The following is a 23307-nucleotide window of genomic DNA, read 5'->3' on the forward strand; positions in this document are numbered from 1 at the left end:
ATACACTCAATAATACACAATACTTTAATGCTACTGAAGTCATTACATATAATCAATATCAATATTGGCTCCACTTCTTCCGCTGCCAAACCAAACAGCACGTAACAGCGTTGCCTTTTCAATGTCGTGCATCCAAAATGTTGTCAACACAGAATCAAAACTTTCCTGAACCTTCAACCTCTCGCTGAACTTTAGGTCACATTACGTGTCTGAAAACACTAAACGAAGGCCAAGTTCTCTATTTCTTGTCTCCAAATAAATGAATCGGAGAATCACTTGCAAAGTGCAGGTCTGTTACGAGCCTGACGACGGCCCTCTCCTATTGGCTGGTCTTTGCTACCAGCAGATGTCAGTCTTGACACAAGTCATGGGTGTTGGCGTCTGTTGACTTTAAGCTACAGCATGCCGGTCTGCTTTGTCGACGTCTTCCTGTTGATTCTGATGGTGCTCATCCGCCCACTGCTGCTCCTCCTCTCAGTGCTTGCTCCTGGCGTTTCGTCCTGTGTGAAGCTGAACACCCTCCTCGGGCTCAGCTGGGCACGGAAAGCCTTGCAGAAGATGAAGTAGATGAGCGGGTCCAGGCAGACGTTGAGAACCGACACCATGATGGTCAGCTCCTTCAGGTAGAAGAACGTCTGGCTCCACGAGCATCGCCTCCTCAGGAAGGCGTAGGGAAGGCGAACCAGGTGGTATGGCACGAAGCAAACGCAGAAGACGCTGACCAGCACCAACATGTTCCTGCGTGACTTGGCCAGCTTCTTGGAGCCAGACGAGGCCGGCTGCCTCTGCTGTGCCACCGACAGCCTGCGGGAGGTGCTGTAGTAGAAGAAGACCAGGGAGACGAGAACAAGCAGGAAGATGGCAGCAGAGCAGGTGTGGATGATTTTGTAGAACAGGCTGAGCTGTTTACTGTGCAGGACGTCACAGCTCACTGTGTGGGGGACAGACGGTAAAGCTTCCTCCGTGAGAAGCGATAGGATGACGTAGGTGCTCGTCATGGCGAAGAGGAAAACCCAGGTTACCGTGGAGATAATGTGAGCAGCTCGCACCGTCTGCAGGATGTGAGTTCCTAAAGGATGGACAATCTTCAGATACCTGCGGAGAGCAGAGGCAGATTAATCATTAATCTGCAAAATCCCAGATTATGATCAATGACAATTCTTTCTGATACCAACATATTTAAAAACCCTTGTTATCTATTATTTATTTATATACTTGTGCATTATCTGGTTGACGTTCAAATGCTCATGAGATCACATTTGCTCAGCAACCAAGAAACCAGACGTGCTGCCATGGCGCTCTGATACCAAGGTATCGATGAGGGGTTGAAGGTCTAAAAGGTACACAATTCAAATATTAAAACACACTACATTAGTGAAATTGATGACGCTGCAGAATATGACCTTGAATTAAAACAATTTGGCTTGATCGTGATTCTAACTGGAGCTGCTTCTCAGGCCAAATCACATTCACACCAAAATCCAGCTCCATCTGGCAGCTACTCTGTACCTGAGACAGAGGAAAGGTCCGACCCCATCTGGGACTCAAGTGGGGCTGATTAGATTCAGTCTGATCAGATCAGAATGAGGTCCTGTTGTATAGCCACAGGGCTTGCATCTGTGTGTCTGTATTGGATCAGGTCTAGCTATATTCAGGCCTAGTCGAATCAGATTTGACTATCTTTGGATCCCTTTTTGACTTCACTTTTTGGGCATTAATTACAGGTACGTTTTACACAGATCCGTTGTCACACTCTATACGTTGTGGCGTCGTACCAATCGGTCTCATGCTGTGCACCTCCTACCCATCAGCGAGTTGCTCATAGGAGGTGTTCAAGTCCACATTTGACCATGATGAGCTCTCTCTTCTGGCCTTGTTAACATCTTTGACTGATATCATATTATCATAATCAATCCTCTTAAATGATATTTCATTTTAATATTTCTTTTCTGAACATGCAACTGAAAAATACACTGAATAAATAAAGGAAACAATTGTTAAACTGCAGTGTGAGTTCAGAGCCTAAAACTACAGGAAGCATGAACACAGTCTGTATTAGCAAACCACATCCTTGTGCTTTCTAAACATACATGACCGTCAGAGTCTCACATCCTGATAATGACGTGAAAACCTGCTCAAAGCAGCAGCTGAGAACACATTTACAGTAATAGTTCAAAACTGAAGTTCAGTTTCTGAGTAAACTTTGTCTTGGGGGTTGGGGTTAGACACTGACAATGATTTTTCACTTCGATTCAGATTTATTTATATAGCGCCAAGTCATCTCATGACACTTTACAACTAGAGCAGGTCTACACCGACTCTTTATAATAACTCAATAATTAACTGGTGACGTCCCACGTTCTCTCGCTGTGATCTGTTGGAAAGAAGCTTTAACTAGTATATCATTGAGTTCAGGGGTCCGTCACTGCAGCCAGCGGCAGGTAACAGGTGCAGTGATCACACTGTTTTATTGTCTGAGGTCTTGGTTCAGACTCTCTCCTCGGTGAGTACTCACTATCGAAATGAGGAACAAAAAACACGAGCAAAGAAAAAGGCCTGCAGCTTAGAACAATTTCTTCTTGATATGCAAACACATTGTGGAATTACTCCGGATAGTTTACAGAACTGTTTTGGTATTCAAAGTGTTCGGGGACAAAATCAGGAAGTGGTCAACTGATCAACCAACCGCTGGGCAGCAGCAGCACTGAGTGACAAATAAAGAAGTCCTTCCTGTGTGTGGTGTTCAGACCATTCAGTTTTCTTTGAAATAACCACTTTTGACTAAGACTTGTGACTCAGATGGACACCAAACGCCCACCAGAAAACCTTTATACTGAAAATCCCTTTTGCTGACTGAAATTTACACACCTCTACTTTAAAAGGTGCTGGGACATTTTGTCACAGACTGACAGAGCCAGGCTAGCTGTCTCCCCCTGTTTCCAGTCTTAATGCAAAGATTGCTAGCTATGAAGCTACCAGGACCAAACTGATAGCAGCCAACAACACGCTGCCCTGCCCCCCCTCAGTGAAGCATGTTGCTGTCCTGTCCTACCTGTTAGCTGCGACATAACCCATGAACAGGATGCTGGCGTACATGTTCAGATAGAAGGCGGAGGCACCAAAATTGCAGTAGACCCGCCGGACGGGGACAGAGCTGCTGGCGTAGTTGGCGATTCGGATGGGGAGACAGAGGCTGATCAGGAAGTCGGCGGCTGCCAGGTTCTTCAGGTAGACGGTCACACTGCTGGACGCCTGCTGAGCTCGGCAGAAGTAAACCTTCAGGGTGAAGCCGTTGAGGAGCAAACCCACCTGCAGAGGAAACAAACGAATCACAGTGTTTCCTCAGACAGAGAAAGAGGGAATCTGAATGTTTGAAACTCACCAGAAACACCAGACTGTAGACCAGCATGAAGAACACGTGGGCCGAGGTGTCAACCTGATCGCAGTGACTCGAATCACTGACGTTCTTCTGGTTGGACACTGAGGACTGGTTGAAGGACGGGGTCACTCCCGCTCCTCCAAGGTCGCTCATGTTTCTGGACTTCTGTTTCTATGAGAAAGTTTCTATGTTTGAACCCAAACAAATGATGATTTAAGTGTTAGAAAATGGTTTAAACATCATCAGTGTGCATGCAGGAACTGGTTGTAGCTGAAAGGGAAGTGACAGATCACCACAGCAGCTGCGGAGCAAACCTCTACCTCGGCCCAGCCATCGAACTCTGACAGGCAGCGAGACTCGTGACGAACCACGACGCAGAATCAGCCCCAGTACACCGGACCAACGCTGGTCTGAAGGCTGCTGACAGGCAGCGTCTGCATGTTTGTTCATTTAGCAATCATTTGATGTGTAACAATAAATCATCTCGTGATTCACAGATGTGATGATCTGCACGGAGGAGCTGAAAGTAGAGACTGTCAATCAAATCTGATCTATGATGCTTTTTAAAGGGAACTTCCTGATTCTGTCTACGTGCATTAGATAATAGACTGTACATGAACTCTGTAAACGCCTGTCAGACTGCATCACACGTGCACATCTGTGACAGCGTTCAAGCACACTAACATTTTGAGAAACAGGAATTAACACAAACTGCTTTAAATCTGCCGAGCTGATGCAGCCTGTGGATGTAAACTGCACAGAAAGAGAAAAAGTGTTTCACAATGTCCTTGAGATGGTTATTGTTTTTGTTTTTGGACTATTTAAACTATTTAAACTCAGTATGCAGTTATTTTCTGCAGCATTACTTTGCTAAGACCAAACTAGTCCTCACAATGTTCCATTGTTTCCGTACGTGTTCAGATAATTCTCATCACTGTGTTCCCATCTCAGCCAGCAGCAGCACCCCTCTTGCATCTATCTCTATGCTAAGCTAAGCTAACCGGCTGCTGGCTGTAGCACATTTATCACGAATACTCAATCTGAACTTCTACCTCTCAGCGAGAAAGCAAAGACCCGAACGTCCCAAAATGTCTAACTGCTGCTTTAATTTTCTTTTATTTGTTACAAATATTGCTGACGGTGTGTCGAAGCATCAGCATCACGTATCGTCCTGATGTTGCTGCTCATGTTTCACATCAACAGTCATCATATTGAAGCTGCAAACACTTAACAAAAACACCAGAAACAGAAAACAAAACACCCAAAACATGATGTCAGCATCATGTTGTAAATGTTGAGTCTAAAGAGACGAAGGCAGTCAACACATATGTTATTATTTCAGCTTTAGCTGATTGTGATTACATATCTACACGAGTCAGCAGGTATTGAGCATCAAACGCATGTTTGTTTCATGGCGTTGAGTCTCATCAGTGAAGTCAAGTTATTATTTATCCTCAAGGCAGCGACAACACAATGTTGTTTATCATAATTATATTAAGTCAAGAAGTGCACAACAAACAAACTATTTCTGGATATCTTTGAACTGTACATTTTATGGAAGTTCATCTAAAACAAATTCAGAGACATGAGCAGCCAAACATTTCATGTAGTTAAAGTATTAGTAAGTATTATCAGCTTCATGTAGTTTTCTGTACTTTTACCGCTGATACTTTAACTACATTTAGCTACATACTACAGTAATTCTTCTTAAGTACGATTTTGAATGCAGGACTTTTACTTGTTTTGGAGAGTATTTTTACATTATTATATAATTAGTAAAGTATCTAGATACTTCTTCCACCACTGCTCACATTTCTTCTCCTATGAATATATGACTATAGCTGTAATTTACACTATTTATATAGATATAACAAATGTCTACTATTACTGCAGTAGAAGTACACAGAACAGAGTTACCTGCAGTACTCACTTGTCGGTGCGTCTGTCTGTGAATCTGATGGAAACTATTTGACTTCCTTCTCCTCAGTGTTTACATGAAGGACTGAAGAGACACAGGGATGTAACATGTCAGTGAGCTTCAGAGCTGCTGGTAGGTGGAGTCTGTTAGCTTTGGACAGATCCAGGCTAGCTGTTCCCCCCTGTTTCCAGTCTTAATGCTAAGCTAACTGGCTGTAGCTTCATATTTACTGTACAGACATGAGAGTGGAGTCAGTCTGACTCTCAGTGAGAAAGCAAAGCATACCTTTATGACACACATGTTTGTATTTAGTTTAATTTATCTGGTTTTATTTATTTTTGTTTGTTGTGAAGCAATTAATGTATCTGTTAAAACTATAACTCCTGCTGTGGACAAACATGAGTGGAGGCTGCTGTACGAACACAATGAATGACAATATGATAAAACACAGCTGTGATAATATTAAATATGTCTTTATAGGACGTTATAACTATTGAAAAATACTGTACATTAATAAACACTTAAACACGCTCTTATACCCTCTTAAAGGTACATTACAGTGTGTTATAAAGCATTTATTAAATGATGTATTCTGCTTGTAAATGCTTCAAAGTAAAGTGTAACGTTCTTGTCTGGCAGTAATGTTTCAGATCACGACACACAAACTGTGGCTGAGGTTGAAGCTTTATGGTTATTGTAATGGCAGGCAACACAGATGTTTTAATTATTCTCTCACACCTGTACATGAAAAGACACATTTATAAGCAGGTCAGTGAACGCCACATCCTGCTCATGCATACATATGTACGTCATGTTTTCATAGACATGACTGGATCTCGTGGAGGTGGCCGGACCTTATCAGCCAGCTCTGTGCAAATGAGGAGGAAGATGTCTCTGTGCTGAAGAGAAACTGTTTACACGTGATGGAGGAAGTTTAACTGGAGGGATTCTCCCCAGCGGAGCAGTGAGGAGGAAGAGAGCAGCAGCAGGACGGAGTCATGAGGGTGTAGCAGACATGATGCCATCAGCAGTAGTTGCAGTCATGAATGAAGATATTGATGTGTTTTAAGTCAGAACCAGACTGAGGAGAGATGGACGACATGACAGTGACTGAAAGTGAGGCCAAAACGTCTCGATCGCCCCCTGGCGGCTGGCTGCAGTACAGGTTATAACCCCGCCCCCTCCATGTTAGCAAATGGGACACGGGCCACACTAGTGACGTACACATCATATACAGTTTCCCCAAAGATGGCGTCTGTCATCTTGTGTAGTTCTTATCACGCTGATGTTCATTCTGATAAGTTTAGGTTTAATGAGTTCTTTGATGCTCTGAAATCGAGGTGTGACGTCATGATTGACAGGTGAGAGTCACTGTGGTGTGCTCACGATTGGATTGGGCGGGGGCATGTGCGGGACCTCAATCCCGTTTGTTTAATCACTCGTTATCTGTGTGGTCTCCCTTGTTTCTGAACTCTGAGCTGGGTCATGACAGTGTACGCTGCCCCCTGGTGGTCATAGTGTGTAACTACACAAACACGGGTGTAGGTACACACTTTGACCACCGGGGGGCAGTGTACACACATGATTATTATTACCTGTTTGCCTCCACACCTTGTTAGATCGTGTGTCTGCGCTGCCGTTTGATGTAGTTATGTCATGTGACCACCGGAGGGCGGTGTGCAAACATTATTGTAAGTATGATTTAAAACATGTATTACTGCAATCATGAAGACGCCCCCCCCCCAGAAGGGCCAGCAGCACAGTATGAATCAAAGTTCAAAATAGATGAGATGAGCGTTGCCCCAAAACAACAAACACAAGTTCACTAACATCAAACCCTAAACTTCCCCAACAGACACATTTAAAACATGTTCGAACCTCCTAAACCCCAAAACAGGAGGAAAATGTTATAATCGTATAATTACAGCTGTGTTTTATTATAATGTCATTCATTATGTGTTCATACAGCAGCCTCCACTCATGTTTGTTATAGTTGTTAACAAATACAACTATGGTGTGAGTGGTTGTCTGTCTCCGTGTGGCAGCCCTGGGGTGTACACCACCTCTCCCCCAACGTCGCGAGCCTGCAAAGGATAAGCAGTTATAGAAAATGGATGGACGGAATCTCTCTGCTTACAACTACATTATAGTGTTTTTATTAAACACGTTTTATACTATTATAAGTTACAAGAGAGGGGGACTTAAAGTTAAGTGTTGTTAAACGTCGATATTAGATGATTCTGAAACACCTTTTTTTTAAAGTTTATTTATGTTGCATTTTTCAAGAGCAGACGTCAGAAACTGCTTCACAAACAACAAAAATATATAGAACTAAATAAATTCAACTAAATCTAAACAGAGTCTAAACATAAAGGAATAGTTTGACATTTTGGGAAGTATGCTTATTTCAGAGTCAGAGTTTTGCCACTCTCATGTCTGTACAGTAAATATGAAGCTACAGCCAGTTAGCTTAGCTTAGCATGAAGACTGGAAACAGCTAGCCTGGATCCGTCCAAAGCTAACAGACTCCACCTACCAGCAGCTGATTAACATGTTACATCTCGTTTGTTTACTCAAAGCAAGAACTGAAGTGTAAAAATGTGAACTAGTCATTTTATCAGGAGTTATGTGTTGGAGGGTTAGTTCAGCTTTAAAATTTAAAAGTGTCTCCACAGACGTTGACTGTTTTGGGTTGAGAGTCAGTTCCTGTCAGCAGCCCTCAGACCAGCGTTGGTCCGGTGTACTGGGGCTGATTCTGAGTCGAGGTTCATCACGAGTCTCGCTGCCTGTCAGAGTTCGATGGCTGGGCCGAGCCCTCCTGGTTACGTGTGCTGTATTTTAGTGTCCTTCTGTTCTGTGGAGGTTTCCTCTGCGTCGCCAGCTGAAATACAGCTAACAATGATAATAACGTGTAGTTTTAAAGGACCTTCCAGGAGGCAGACAAAACAAATAACAGATTTGTACCTCAGCGCAGTTCCTGTGGTTGGAGGTACAGTTTCAACACCGCTGTAAAACACCCTCAATTCAAATCTGTAAATATTCAGATCAGCTGGAGCTCACAGAGAGAGGAGGCTCCCATGTGACCTCAGAACCACAAAACCATATCGGCTGAATTGTCACAACAGTAACGTGACAACTTTGGAGGAGAACTGAACACAGCAGCAGAGTCTGGTCTCGCAGGTTTGATGTCCAGTTTCACTTCTATTTCTGCACTTCCTTTTCCTTTATTTCTTCCTTTGGTTCCTCAACAATAAATAAACACAACTGAAACTATGTGAATGAACCTACATGTTACATACATTTAATAATATATATATATATATATATAATAGTATATTCACGATTATACATACATAACTGCATTTATATACACCATCAGTCTTGAAAATATCACAAAAGAATTAGCTGTAAATGTGAATGGCTGCATTACTGATGCACCAACTCCACTTCAATTTGACTTCAGGATCTGAAAGTCAAAACATACATGAAATTATTTACTTCTAGAAAAAACATATAAAGGTGCGTTCAGTCCCGACATTACTTTTTAAAAAATGATTCCTACAACATTCACACATGCTAGGCGAGGTGTTTTGTCCTCTCCCTGTCTCCTCTCCTAGTTCCCTTTCCATGTCTCCTCTGCTTGTGTCCTGTCCTTGTCTCCTCTCTTTGGTCCTTCTCCTAAATATTGCTCAGACTCTGGGCGGTGGTCAGGGACCTCCTCCCCTCTCGTCCTGACAGTTTCTTTAAAAGTGACTCTCTGAAGGTTCGGCACATCAGGAAGTAGATGATGGGGTCGAGGCAGACGTTGAGTGCCGACAGGAAGAGCGTCCCCTCCTTCACCTGGAACAGCAGGAAGCGGCTGTCCTGGCTGAAGCCCGACGCCGGCATTTGGCTCAGAGTGTAGGGCACGCGGCAGACGTGGTACGGCACGAAGCAGACGAAGAATACCACCAGGATGCTGAAGATGCTGCGGTTCGACTTACGGCAGACGTCGCTCTTGTTCCGGCGAACGCGGTGGTAAGACTGGTAGATCCGGCAGGCGATGGAAGCATAGCAGAAGGCAAGGACCAGCAGGGTCACCCAGAACAGGCCGACACTGAAGAGGGTGGACACCCGGTGCCACTGCACACCCAGCGGCGTCTTTAGCTGCATGCAGTGCCGCGAGTTCCCCTCATCGGCCGGTCGGCTGGTCAGCAGGACGTTGGGCAGGACCCCGAGGAGGAGGAGGCCCCAGGTGAGGAGCGCCAGCACCCTGGCGAAGCCGATGCTCTGCTGGAGGTGCAGCAAGGACACCGCGCCCAACCTGGACCTGCAGGAGGAGGGGGAGGTGTTTCGGAAGATCTTGACGTAGCGGTCGAGGCTGATGAGGCCCATGAAGAGGATCCCCACGTACATGGAGGAGTAGAAGAGCACTGCGGTGTAGCGGCAGGTGACAACGTGGAGGCGCCAGTCGCCCAGGTCCAGCTGAGCCGCCACCCTGAAGGGGAAGGTGACTAGCATGAGGAGGTCGGCCACCACCATGTTCTTCAGGTAGACCACAAGGCCCGAGTCACTGGGCACTCTGAAGAAGATCCAAGCGGCCACGCCATTCAGTAACAACCCCACAACGCAGATCACGAAATAGAGCGGCGGGAGGACTTGGTGGGTGAAAATGCTGCTGAAGTCTGATCGGTTGGTGGGTAGGTGGGTGGAATTGAGGTGATCCATCCCTGTAAAACACACAAACAACACAGTTTGAACATATTTGTATATCATCGTCTTTACTTGCTCCAATTGTATCACATTTATGTAAAAAAACAAACTCCATTCTGAAACTTTGGGATTGTGATTTCAGATTCTGTCGACTTTCAGATTCAGCTCCATCACCTGCTCTTCTTCTACTGAGATTTCTTAATCAATTTTTGCTTACGGGCTTTAAAAGAGAAAGTAAGCGCATTTTAGTTTAGCGTTTTAGCATGCTAACATTAGCTAACATTAGCTAATCACCAACGTTATTACAGTTCATCCTGAGGGGAACATGAAGGTCTGAAGTTATTTCAGTCTGGACATGGAGCAACGCAGTTTGTCAAAAGCGTGTTTAGTTTGGTTTTCTTTATCATGAACATCACAGCCTCACAGAGCTGTACACTCTCAGTCCCTTTACAACTAAATATAAACAACAGAGACACAACAGAAGCCTTTTCTGTTCCTGAGCTGAACACAGCGCTCTGTTTCCACCGGGACACGAGCACAAAGAAAAAGTGTCTTGAACTCCTGTTTGTCCTGCTGTTCACACACACTTCCCTCCGACCACCGATTCATCCCCGTCCAACACACACTCCACTCCTCCTTCATCCACTCTTATGAAAACAGGACATTTACAGTCAGCGGTGACAGAGGACGACCCGACCCAGTCACCAGCTTGTGAGCCTGGATACAAGCAACCGCCTGCGGACTGATTTCTGTTTAAAGGACTCTGGACGAATTTTCTGAGGAAATCCAAAGGAGGTGACGTTATGAACGCTCCCGAGTGTTTAGCCTCTCTTCAGCTCCATGTTCGGCTCAGTCCGCTACCGTCAACAAACGACCGGCACCCACCAAAACACAAAGTCCACGTAGCTTGCTTGCTAACATGGACGAAATGCTAGCTAGCTAACGTAGCAAAATGCTGTTGGGCTGACTGTCGTCCAACCCTAGTGTGTAACTATCGATGCTTTCTACTAGTCAAGAGCGATGCAAGGCAGGAGTGGACAACTCTAACTGTAACCTGAGCTAAGCTAACGTTATGTTTCGCCTGCTAGCTGTAGCTATACAGCATGGCTCTGGTGTTGCTTCGTAATGTTAGCTAATGAAGTAACTTGCAAAGAGTAAGCTAGTTTGTATCACAGAGCCAATGTCCAAATAAAATATAGGAACATTACAGACAGTAACGTTGTTCTAAATATGACTGTAAATCAGTCTGGTGTTTGGGCTCGCTCGCCTACAGACTGAGCACGAGCAACAGGACGCTGACTGCTGTTCACTTCACGGCCACCGGTGTCACTAAAAACAAGGACTTTCTGAAAACTCCATGTAGAACCTTTAAGTGTTAAAGTAATATAAAGGCTTCTGTATTGGACGGTCTTCACCGGTGCTGATCTGACTCTAGTTTATGAAAACTACAGTTAATATCTGGTAGATATCTTTAAAAAATATCATGTTTTGGGACTTCAGGCTCTCAGAGTCCTCTGACTTCCTGTGTTTATGTTGAGCACATTATTTTGCATGAAACAGCTGTGAGACAGAGAGAGAGTGAGAAAAAGTAAAACAACTTTCAGATCACAGCAGATAGTAAAATAATGAGGCGCCATTACATATTGTGATGAAGTGAGACCAGACTGTATTTACACCCGCCGTCAGCGTGTGATCACGCTGCGAGTGTTGAGTGTCGATGAGGGCGGTTATTGACGGCTGTGGGTGTTGAGTGTTGGCAGGTGACGTAATACAAAGAACCACAAAGTTCTTTAGAAATACAAGTTGTCTTTGAAGGCTGAGTGGCTCACGTATACATGTTCACACAGCAGCTGGACTCTCGTCAGGGACAGTGAGGTTTATTTTCTTCAACCTAGCTAAAGGCTTTCTAACACGTGGTAAATGTTGTGAAACAGTCGCAGTTTAGTTAGGTTTCACCCCGGGTGCAAAAGAATAGCATTGTTAGCTACTGACACCTGGGTGCAAATAGCATCTGCCGCAGTTAAAACTACTTGGCTTAAAGCTTTTGGTGGGTGGACGATTTTATCTGCAGTGAAAAACTGTCAAGTGTGTAACTGCTGAGTTCAAGAGACAAAACCTCTTTCCCTCTTCAGCCAATAAAGATATTTTTATTATTTTTGAACTTTTTTTTGCTAACTTCCTTTTTTGATTGAAAGTAGGCCTATATTATTTATTTACAGATTTATTCCTTTTTTTTTAACCTTTATTTGACCGGGAAGCGTGGGGATGGGGTACTATAAAGGGGGCCTTGGTTTAGCAAAGTTTGGGGACCATTGGTCTGGTGGCCAGCTGCCAGGGGAGGCGCCCGCTCAGAGGCTTAAAGCTTAGTCTAAAGTCCTGCTGGCGTCCCCTAGAGGCTGCACTGTTCATTACAGCCACAATAGTAAAGTGTTGGACAGACTGATGAGTGATATATTCATAGAGCCTTTAGTGGAGCTAAAAGTGTAACGTTTGTCCTCAGTGTAGAGCTGGAGGAAAGGTCACGGGGTCATTAAAAGCTAAAGCTTTAATTCTCTGAGCAGCAGGAATAAGATGTCATTTTTCTGCTCCTACAGACTTTTCCGAAGGTGACTCATTCTTTCGGTTGGTATCTTGGATGATACAGATGGAGGAGATGCTGATCAGCAGCAGAAAAGCAACAACTTCTGCTTTCAGTCTTTTACAGAAGACCTGGCACAGGAAGTGATGCAATGGTCCTCCATGCTGTTTCAGATGAGCTGATATTAATGTTCAAAGGAAGCGTACTTGTTGTGTGGATTGTGTGCAAGATTAAAAGATTTATAAAAGTAATTTGTTAACCAAAACAGACTGTGTCCAGCTCTCTGTGTCACACCTGAGTGTTTGTGTGAAACAATGGAACTGAGTCATGATGAGGTGGAAACGTATTCAGCACATCAGATATTATGAAGTCAGCTGTGTGAGTTAGACACTGTTACTGCAATTAAACAAACACTATCATCATTCAGTGTGAGTCCGTGTTGTTTGAGAGAAGAGGAAAGATTCATATTATGGGATGAAGAAAAGGTGAAATAAGAAGGAAACAGACCAAAGCATTAGTGGCATGTAGTCAAAACAAAGTCATTTGCATGGAAAAACAGTTAGTGAATATGTGGAGGTGAAGCACAAACATGTAATCTGTACATCAGATCTCCTCAGGCTGTTTGAGCGTGCGGTCGACACCAACACTTCATCCTGCAGGACTTCAAGACTTTCAGGGCTGAAGTCCAGGTGCCTCCATCAAAGCCAGTCACACACACTCTACTCATTTATCTGTTTTACATTTTATAGATTTTAATTTAACCGTTACATTATGAATTCACTTACTCTACATGGCTTTTAACAAAGACGTCAAGCAAATGAATGTAATTCATTTGTACTTTGATAATCGATTAATCAGTTGTTTTTCAAGTGAAAAATTCCAAACATTGTAGTGTTCCAGCTTCTCAAATGCTTTTCTTTTTTATATGATATTTAATTGAATATCTTTGAGTTCTGGTTGGATAAAACAAAACATCTGAAGACGTGCCGTTGGACTCTGAGAAATGTTTTCACTGTTTTTTTTTTACATTTCATGGATTTAACTGAGAAAATAATCAATTATTTGAAAATGAAAATGAATGTTAGTTGCAGCCCTAAATGTTATATAATTTATGTAAATCTTATCTCCTAACATGTCTCAAGTCTAAATCAGTGTTTCTTAAACTATGGGTCTTTATTTATTGATTATTAAACTATGGGTCTTTATTTATTGATTATTTATTTGTGGCCCCCGACATTATATCCTCTATCTATGCTCTATTAAAATGCTCCTGCAGCGGCGCTCCCTCTCTTCCACTGCTCACTACTCTTATTTCCATGACTTCTATACAACTTGATTCTCAGAATGATTTCTTTATTCTTGAAATGTCAAAGTTTTTGTCCCCAGAAAATATTACAGCGACGTTGTGCATTGACCCTAAAGTAACACAATTATCACGCATCAGATCCATCTGTCTGTCTGTCTGTCTGTCTGTCTGTCTGTCTGTTGAAAATAGTCTACTCACCATACAAACAGTCTGGTGTTCAGTCAGGTTCCCATACAGATGTTTCCTTCACCTGTCATGTAATTGAATACTGTGTGATGTGAGTTGTTCTTTGGTTCAGAGAGTCTGTGGAGGAGTTTCACTTCCTCTCTTTATCTCTCTCGCTCTGACTGACCCTCCCTCTCTCATCCTCCTGCAGTCTCTCTCTCTGTCTCTCTCTCTCTCTGTCTCTCTCTCTCTCTGTCTCTCTCTCTCTGTCTCTCTGTCTCTCTGTCTCTCTCTCTCTCTCTCTGTCTCTCTGTCTCTCTCTCTGTCTGTCTCTCTCTCTCTCTCTCTCTCTCTCTGTCTCTCTCCCTCTCTCTCTCTCTCTGTCTCTCTCTCTCTGTCTCTCTCTCTCTCTCTGTCTCTCTTTCTGTCTCTCTGTCTCTCTGTCTCTCTCTCTCTCTCTCCAGGATACTGCTGACTCTGTTGCTCTCTCGCTCTAACAAGAGTCTGCGGTCATGCAAGCGGCTCTGTGAGGCTGTACTTAAGCACAGCTAAATGCTAACATCAGCACCTAAAATGCTCACAATGCTAACATGCTGATGTTCAGCTGGTATGTTAGCATGCTAACATTAGCTAGTTAGCAGTAAACACAGAGTCCAGGTGAGGCTGATGAGGTATTTGGTCATAAAGCAAAGTGTTGGACACGTGAACATGTTGACCTGATGGTGGCGCTGATGAAGAGTCAGAGGATCACCAGAGTCAGTAGAACTGATCTTCTGGGGATCATGAATGTTTCACATGTTATGGCCGTCCATCCAGTAGTTTTGACATTTCACAGAATAAGTGAAACCTGCCAACTCACCAGAGGAGAATCTCTGTGGACCCACTGACCTTTATTTAACATGCTGATGGTGCAGAGGAATGTGACGCCTTCACTGTTGGTTTGAATGTATAGAATATATAAAGTCTCACCAGACTGAGCAACATTTATAGCACTTTTCCAACAGATTTAAGTCTCCTTTTTGAATCCAGTTCCTCAGAACTTTAATGTCAAACAACACTCAAGTTTGTTTTTGTAAAGATTTTTCTGATGCGGTGTTTGTTTCTCTCATTCTCTCTCTGTCTCACTCTCCAATACTGTCTGTCTCTCAGCAGATAACAGGATATGTGTCAGACTGATGCTGGACAGATGTTCTCACTTCGTCCTTTTTTAGCTTCCCATCTTTCCACTTTTAGTCTCTCGTCCCCCTCCCTCCTTCCTCTCTCCCCCAGTGAAGCCTGCCGGCTCTGTGTGCACATCATCTCTGTTTGTTTGTGGTCGCCTTATTTTAGGAATATGCATCATGTGAGCACAATATAAACTAAAGTGATAAAGCTCTTAAAAACAACTTAATGCCACCTCCAGCTCTGTCTGTGCAGATGATCATGTCTTTGCTGGTCTTGTGTTGAAGTTCCCTATTCAAATATAGTCTCCCTCCCGTTAGGAAGGGGTTTCCTGTAGGTTCGGTTATGGTTACGTGCAGCAGAGATAACTGGTTGGGGATGAAGTTGGGTTCAGGTTAAAGGGAAAGGAAGCTGCCGTCGGTGTTGCAGCAGAAGCTGAATATTTTGAGGACACTGTTGAAGCTCATGTGGCTGCTTGTGTCTTCCACCCACGCTGCTCTGTTCTGGAAGAGAATGGGAGGAAGAGGAATCCAGCGGGGAAGAGGAAGATGTCGGACACGAGAGGAGGAAGTGGAGCATCTCTGCTGAAAAAACACTGAACATCTGCAGCGGTGCCCAGTGAATGCGCTGCTGGTGGGGGCTGTGATCTTTCTTTAGATAAAAGCATTCAGGTGGATGACCTCCATGACATTAACATTTCCTCTGCTGTATGTTTCCCAGGATCAATGCTGTTCGGATGGTTTACATATGGGGGCATTTACAGTGATTTGGGATTATGTTTGTATGCAAAATAATCTGCCACGAGTTATTTATTTCTTCATGTATTCATGTATTCATGTATTTCCACATGTATGTATCATTTCACCATTAATTTATATTGTTCCCAAATTTAAATAAATGTAGAAACAAATATATAACTACATGAATAGAGAAATAAATAAATAAATTAATAAATATAGAAACGTATTCTTAATCTATTTATTGCACATTATTTATTTATTATTTATTTATAATATATTAACCATGCTCATTTATTGATTCATTCTGTGTCTCTTTGATACATGTTCAAATAAAGTCCAAAAGAACTGAGCATGCGTGTAGTAAAACTTTACGGACGACGCATGCGCCCAAGTGCAGCGTTTCCGGACTACAAATCTTCGTCCTTCACTGATTGTTTCCCCGCAACAAAAACAACAGTGGAGCACTTTGTTACCAAAGTGTTTTATGATGTACAGAAAATGGCGGATAAGTCGACTCGTGTTAACGACAGCTTCGAGAGCCAGACACGGACCGTGGTGGAGGTCTCTGTCCGGGCCGCCGGCGGAGGCGGGACAGCAGCGGCAACTTTCCCCCAAATCCTCCAGGACATAGTGAGAGACTTAACCGTCAAAATAACCCAGCTTCACCGGGACACGTCCTCCAGACTGCTACGGGAGAACCGGGCTCTGAGGGCGGAGGTGGGGCAGCTGCAGGCCGAGCTGAAGAGCAACATCACGGCCGGTTTCCAGCTGGAGAAACAGCTGCGGTACGAGGTGGGCCGGCTGAGGAGGGAGGTGGCTCACCTGGACCGGGATCTGAAGAGGATGAGAGAGAGAAGCGAGAGAACCAGGGAGCTGCTGGAGAGAGGGAGGAGGGAGAGGACTTTGACCGGGCCGGTCCACGAGCTGCTGCAGAGCGGATCGGTGCTCGGTGAGGGGGGGGGGGGGGGGGGGGGGGGGGGGGGGGGGTCTTGTTGTATACAACTCTGGCCAGCCCTTCATATCTGAGACCTGCAAAAAAGGACAGACCTTTAGAATAAAATGAAAACTTGTATGTGACCACTTGAGTAAATGTATAATGTAAATGTCAGTTACTTTCCTCCACTGGTCTTATATTTTACCAATTTGATGAAGTTCTAATGATGTTTCATCTTCTGTTACCATGGCGACCTCAGGGAGCCCCGCGGTGTCTCCCTACACCAATCAGACGGTTCCGGACCCTGCGGCTCTGTCTGTGGCCATCCTGAGCTCTGCAGTGGCCTCAGGTCAGCCTCTGCTCAACCTCACCGCTCAGGACGCTGCCGCTTCTTTACCGGCCATGAGACAAACTTCCCAGAACCCCCTGCAGTCTGCGCTGGCCGCCAGTCAACCTGCCTCCAACCTGACAGCAAACAGTCAGCAGGCCCTCGACCTCCAAACCCCCCCGGAGGCTGCAGGACCGGCGGCTTCCACAACGAAGGAAAACAAACCTGTGGATCCATCAGCAGTCACCTGCCAGCCTCAGGTAGGCCTCATGCAGAGTGTGTACGCTTCATTTATACTTAAACAGGGAAAACAAAATCCTCAACATTTCGGTCCTGGTTGAGTAGGCGATGGTCATGGTTACCGTGGTAACAGCAGGTGTTGTTTAATACTACAGCAAACAGTGGCTGAGCAGCTACTCTGTAATCCGATGTTAGAGCAGCTGGTGTGTCTGTTTACAGCCCAGCCAAACAAACTCAGGTTGTTTTGGTGAAGTCAGTCAGTAGTTTTGCAGACACCAGCAGGACACAGTGACAGCTGGCGGTGCAGCCTGCAGCTCTTCAGCTAACAGCTCTCTGCGGCTGTTTACTCCCTGACAGATTTACAGCTGACGACAAAGCGGCAGCAGGAAACGTCGCGTTAGCATTAGCAGAGGCTGATATCAATCAAATCAATTACAAACAGTAACGCTGCACCGTTTCCTGGCGATCCCTCGTGTGTCTGAAGGGAATCCAGCACGGGAATGGCGGACCCTGCCACTAACAGTGAAAACTACTATATAGAGACATAACTACTGCATGTAAACACATTGAATAGCTATTTGCTGGAAAGGATTATAATTTAAAATGTGCTTCAGCTTTTGTAGACTTTCTTATTACTCATTACAAATCAAACCTCAATCTTGTTTTTTACAGGAAACGGTGACAAAGCTCAGTGAAGACGAACCTGAAGACGCTGGAGGGAAGTCAGCAGGTGAAAGCAGATTTCAGACTGTTGAGGATTTTAGTTGGAGAAGAAAATCATGGTGGCTCCTGAAAAGTTTCACCTTCAAAACTGGTATGTAAAGCCAGTGCATGCAGGGTAATATTTCTCTTTTTTTCTCCCGCTCAGGCCTCAGGAAGGATGACAGCCAGGAGAAACACCAGAGGAGGAAGGAGAAGCATCAACAGAAGCGAGTCTTTTGTGAGAAATGCAACAAAGGTTTCCACTACCGCCATCAGCTGAAGCAGCACATGAGCTGTCACGACGAGACTTTCTCCTGCCACCAGTGTGACAGACGCTTCCACCAGGAAAAGACTCTCCAAACTCACCTCCACGTCCACAGAGTGAAGATAGGAGAGAAGAAAAGTCAGAAAATGTGGCCTTGTAGCCAGTGTGACAAACAGTTCAGGCTCCAGAAGAAACTCGACGCACACGTGTTACGCCATGAAGCACTGAAGTCCTTCAAGTGTTCAGTTTGCGAGAAGACGTACAGTAAGATGCACCTGCTGAAACGACACGAGGCCGTCCACACCGGAGTCCGGCCCTTCATCTGCGACACCTGCGGGAAAGGGTTTACCGCCAAGAGCATCCTGCAGGAGCACCACTCCATTCACACCGGAGAGAAACCTTTCACCTGTGCCACCTGTGGGAAGAGTTTCCGGACATCTGCTCATCTGTTCTCTCACAAGAGGGTGCATTCAGAGGAGCGGCCGTTCAAATGCTCCGACTGCGGCAAGACCTTCAAGCTGAAGCGAGCACTGGTGCAGCACCAGATCGTCCACACGGGGGAAAAACCCTTCATCTGCCAGACGTGCGGGATAGGATTTGGTCTCAAGAACAACCTCCGGAGACACCTCCGTGTCCACACAGGTGAGAAGCCCTTCAGGTGCCAGGAGTGCGGGGAGGAGTTCTCAGGAAACTGGGCATTCAAGACCCACATGCTTGTTCACGGTGCTAAGAAACCGTTTATGTGTGACCTGTGCGGGAAGACATTCTTCTACAACTCTAAACTGCTGGAGCACCAACAGGTGGTGCACCAGGACCAGGAGACGGCACCGAGTCGGCAGCGAGAAGGACCAGCGAGGCCGAAATCCTTCAGCCACGCAGAGGAAAACAAATTCATCTGCGCTACCTGTGGGAAGTCTTTCCACCGTAAATGTACGTTTGTCTACCACATGCGGCGGCACAGTGAGGGAAGCTTCAACAGCTGCAGCGTGTGCGGGAAGAGATTCCTGCAGCTGAGCCGGCTGAAGGAGCACATGACGCTGCACACCGGAGAGAAAAAGTACACGTGCGAACAGTGCGGCAAAGCTTTCAGGACACGCAACAACTTTTACCGACACGCTAAACTCCATAGAGGAGAGCGGCCGTACGGATGTCAGGTCTGCAGCAGCAGGTTCAGCCAGTCCAACCAGCTGAAGTCACACATGCAGATCCACACTGGGGTGAAGCTGTACTCCTGCGACCGCTGCAGTCAGGGCTTCTCCGACTCCAGGCAGCTCAAGAAACACAGCTGTGGTGACGGCTTTCACAAACCAACGCTCAACACGGGAAACAGCAGAGCGCCGACATGACCCGAGTCATACGAAGTTAATTTCTTCGTCATGGTCTTCAAATAATTATTTGCTGTTTTTTTTATCCATGCTAGCAGCGTGGCTCTATAGCAGTGCTGCTCTGTCTGTCCAGCGCTCTGGTCCGGACTGAAACATCTCAACAGCTGCTGGATGGACTGTGATGAGATGCGGTTCAGACCTTCATGGTCCCCTCAGGATGAACTGTAATAACTCTGGTGATCCTCTGACTCTTCATCAGCGCCACCATCAGGTCAACATGTTCATGTGTCCAATACTTTGGTTTATGACCAAATACCTGCAGAACTGATGATGTTCAGCCTCAGCTGGACTCTGTGTTTACTGCTAGTTAGCTAATGTTAGCATGCTAATACGCTAAATTAAGATGATAAACATTATGCCAGCTAAACATCAGGTAAGCTTGTAAGCTTTGTCATTGTTATGTTAGCATGCTGATGTTAGCATTTAGCTAATAGTGCCTTACAGAGTTGCTAGCATGACTGTAAACACTTAAATCTGTATTTTTACAACTACTTTTGTAGTTGTCACCATCATTTTTATCTCTTATGATAACGATGATTTGAATGATTTGCATTGACACAGTGGGGATCAGAAGCAGAAAGCTCAGGGTCAGCCGGCAATGATGAAGCTGGCTCAGTTGTTTGCAGTAAAGGCAATGTGACATCATCCGGCCACTCAGATATATGATGCATTCAGTTAACGATGTAATTCTACTTTTTATCTGGTGAATATCACACTTGTATGTTCAGTGTAAGTGTTACACTAAAGTTGTGTTCAGTGGAATCCATTGATGTCGCACTCAGTGTAATAATACTGAGTTAGGACTTTTTATGTATTTTGATATTTTACCTAGCAAAAAAATACACTGATTAGCATATACTTTAAGTACTTGAATGAAAATATATATATTAAAAAACACATATCAAAAGTGTGCTTTTGTATTTTTTTTTCAGGAAACTTTTAGCTTTTAGTATTTTTGATATGAGAAACATGAACTTGTTTCAGCCCTCTGAACCCCCAAATCGTTGTTTATTCTTGTTACAATAACAAGATGTTCAAACGGGCTTGTACAGTACAGTCTGTGTGTACTTTAGTGTGTATGTTTGAGAGGATGTGATGTGGGAAACAGCAAACTGTGTTTGTTTGAAACAGACAGAAAAGGTTTTGAGTTTATTTTTTCAGAACTTTGTTTCTGAGAATAAACCAAAATAAAATGTACTACTACATCAAGCACAGACACCAGGGCACGATATACACAGCCAAGTAATACAACAAGTACACTGTAAATGAATGAATACAACTACATCAAATAAATACATACATTACTACATACATCTGCTAGTTAGTGTTATAGTACCCTTTTTAAAAACACTAACAGGGCTTGTTACATTTAATGATTTTTTCTTTTTATGGGTTTCCATCTCTCCTTCTGAAATTAAAGAACGTGTAGTCCTGTTCCAGTCGGAAGTCCGGTCCGTGGTTTATCTCTTGCCCCCGATCCAGTGACCCACCGCGGGTTTAACCTCTCCCCCGCCGCCTCACTGCGCGACAGGAAGTTGGTATTAAAACTAGAACGGAAACCGAATTCATCCTAAAAATGGAGTAAAATGTGAAAGTAGTGTTGTTGTTGTGAAGGCGCAGACTGCCGGAGAAGCTCACTCTTCAGATGATGTCTAACACGGCGAGGAGCGGAGACATCATCCACCTGAATGTCGGAGGGAAGAGGTGAGGAAGCGGGGGGTGTTTGGGGAGTGTCGGCTAACCCCGGCTAACCCCGGCTAGCTCCCGGGGACGCTGCTAATAAAGGGGCGTACATTAATGTCCGTGTCCCACCAGGTTACCGGGTTTCTTAAAGGGTTAAACTGTACAGTACAACAAAGACTGCAGCTCTCGGCTGCCTCTCTAACTAATAAACTGTTGACTATCAAACAAACTCCGCTTCAGCTGTTTTAACCCAAATCTGACGGTCGGCGGTTCATTGTGATTTTCTTCAGCTCGACGCTGATTATTGTTGCTAATATTAATATATTAATATTAGTGAGTCCTAATGCTGCTCCAGTCAGCACACAGTCATGCTACCAAGGAAGCTAACATCCAGTGATCCGGGTAACGATGAAGTTCAGGGAAGTGTGTGTTGTTCTGTCTGAAATACACGTTTGTGTGTTTGCTCACATTTAAGTGAGTAAAGTGACCTTCAGTCTGGAGGAGTTGGCTCAGGCTCCCGGTCTGTATGGTTGTTTAATGTTATGCATTTATGTAAAAAAAGAAATATTGTTATTGATTTGTAATTGATCATATTGATATCTGCATCCGCCTTAACAACCCAGTGTGAGTCGGCCTGAACAGCTGAGCGAGTAGCAGCAGTTTCCTCCACTCAGCTGCTGGCTAGTCTCTAACACGTCTCCCAGGTGTGGACAGGAATACTGTCCACTCTTTACTGATACCAGCTCATGTGGGAGTTCAAGGAGGGGGGGTCAGCCTGCCAGAAATGGATTAAATGCAAGTAGAATAGCATTACTGGTAAATAAGGCAGAATCTGCATCTTTCATTTGGAATAAAATGCTCTGGCAACGGTTATGGGATGGAGAGCTTGCATGAAGGTAGTTATAAGAAGAGGCGGGGTGGGGGGGTCACTGGGGAGGAGAAGGAAAGAAGAGAGTTTGATTAGTGGGACTGGATGGAGACATGAAAAACTAAATTCATGTCAGTACCTCAAAGCATCAAGATGGAGACTGTGGATCATGTTATTTTTGTTTGTCTGAGATATTCACATCAAAGACTGAAGTATTAAGAGCTGGAACTTAAAGTGCTGAAACAATCCTCCTCACTTACAAGATACAAGACTGATAACAAGAACAGAAGAACTCTGCAGAAGAAGAGTTAACCAGGTGATGTTCTTTTGTTTCCAGGTTTAGCACCTCCCGACAGACGCTGACGTGGGTTCCTGACTCCTTTTTCTCCAGGTTGGTGAGAAAAACGTGCACACACGAGACATTTCCAATGCCGAACACCATCCAAAACACTGGCAATTTAATGTTGCCTCGATTACAAACAGTGAATGAATAAGACCTAGACAGTGCTTCCACTTTTTACTTTTAACTTTTAGCAATGGAGGCCGAGCATGGTGTGTGAGGAATACTGTGAATAAGAGGTCAGACACTTCTCAGGTTAGAAAACTTTATTGACCCAGAAGCTGCTGTAATTTGATTCATGCCAAATTAAAAAGTAGCTCCCAGCAGTTTGTTACAGGTGTGGTGTTACGCTCTCAAAGCTATGTGTGGTTGTCCATACACAAGGCAACACTAAACATGTGAGATTTTTACCTGGAGTTTGGGAAGGTGTTGTACCTGTGTTAAAGAAAACTCCGCAGCCTGAGCACTGCGCCGTAAAATGATGGTGTAAAGGCTGCTGTGTCTCTGCTGATCACTGACAGCTGGTTTGTGTTTGTCCTCAGTCTTCTGAGTGGTCGGATCTCGACTCTGAAAGATGAAACTGGAGCTGTAAGTTATTTATTATTGTATCTGTTATTTGTCTG

At 44.5% G+C, this 23307-nt stretch overlaps 4 protein-coding genes across 4 annotated transcripts in view; 2 read left to right on the top strand and 2 right to left on the bottom strand.

The window, feature by feature from the left end:
• Nucleotides 1-315: 315 nt before the first annotated feature.
• Nucleotides 316-3532, bottom strand: LOC139284893 (P2Y purinoceptor 14-like). Its single transcript, XM_070905244.1, has 3 exons — nucleotides 3383-3532; nucleotides 3053-3309; nucleotides 316-1095 (listed from the first exon to the last, which is right to left on the bottom strand). The coding sequence occupies exons 1-3, from the start codon at nucleotides 3530-3532 to the stop codon at nucleotides 396-398; spliced, it is 1107 nt and encodes a 368-aa protein (XP_070761345.1). The 3' UTR covers nucleotides 316-395.
• A 5443-nt stretch (nucleotides 3533-8975) lies between these two features.
• Nucleotides 8976-10010, bottom strand: LOC139284896 (P2Y purinoceptor 14). The gene has a single exon (XM_070905247.1). The coding sequence runs from the start codon at nucleotides 10002-10004 to the stop codon at nucleotides 8976-8978; it is 1029 nt and encodes a 342-aa protein (XP_070761348.1). The 5' UTR covers nucleotides 10005-10010.
• Nucleotides 10011-16437: 6427 nt separating this feature from the next.
• LOC139285528 (zinc finger protein 708-like) lies at nucleotides 16438-19754 on the top strand. Its single transcript, XM_070906095.1, has 4 exons — nucleotides 16438-16888; nucleotides 17133-17461; nucleotides 18114-18171; nucleotides 18310-19754. Exons 1-4 carry the CDS (start codon nucleotides 16438-16440, stop codon nucleotides 19752-19754), a joined length of 2283 nt encoding a protein of 760 aa, XP_070762196.1.
• A 1682-nt stretch (nucleotides 19755-21436) lies between these two features.
• The window catches only part of shkbp1 (SH3KBP1 binding protein 1), a 9397-nt gene continuing 7526 nt past the window's right edge, over nucleotides 21437-23307 (top strand). The window contains exons 1-3 of the mRNA XM_070905241.1: nucleotides 21437-21497; nucleotides 22682-22735; nucleotides 23227-23272. Of these exons, the coding sequence (XP_070761342.1) occupies nucleotides 21439-21497; nucleotides 22682-22735; nucleotides 23227-23272 (159 nt within the window). The 5' untranslated portion in view covers nucleotides 21437-21438. The remainder of the gene's footprint in view (nucleotides 21498-22681; nucleotides 22736-23226; nucleotides 23273-23307) is intronic.

The sequence above is a fragment of the Enoplosus armatus genome, chromosome 5 (assembly GCF_043641665.1).
Source record: "Enoplosus armatus isolate fEnoArm2 chromosome 5, fEnoArm2.hap1, whole genome shotgun sequence".
Lineage (NCBI taxonomy): Eukaryota > Metazoa > Chordata > Actinopteri > Centrarchiformes > Enoplosidae > Enoplosus > Enoplosus armatus.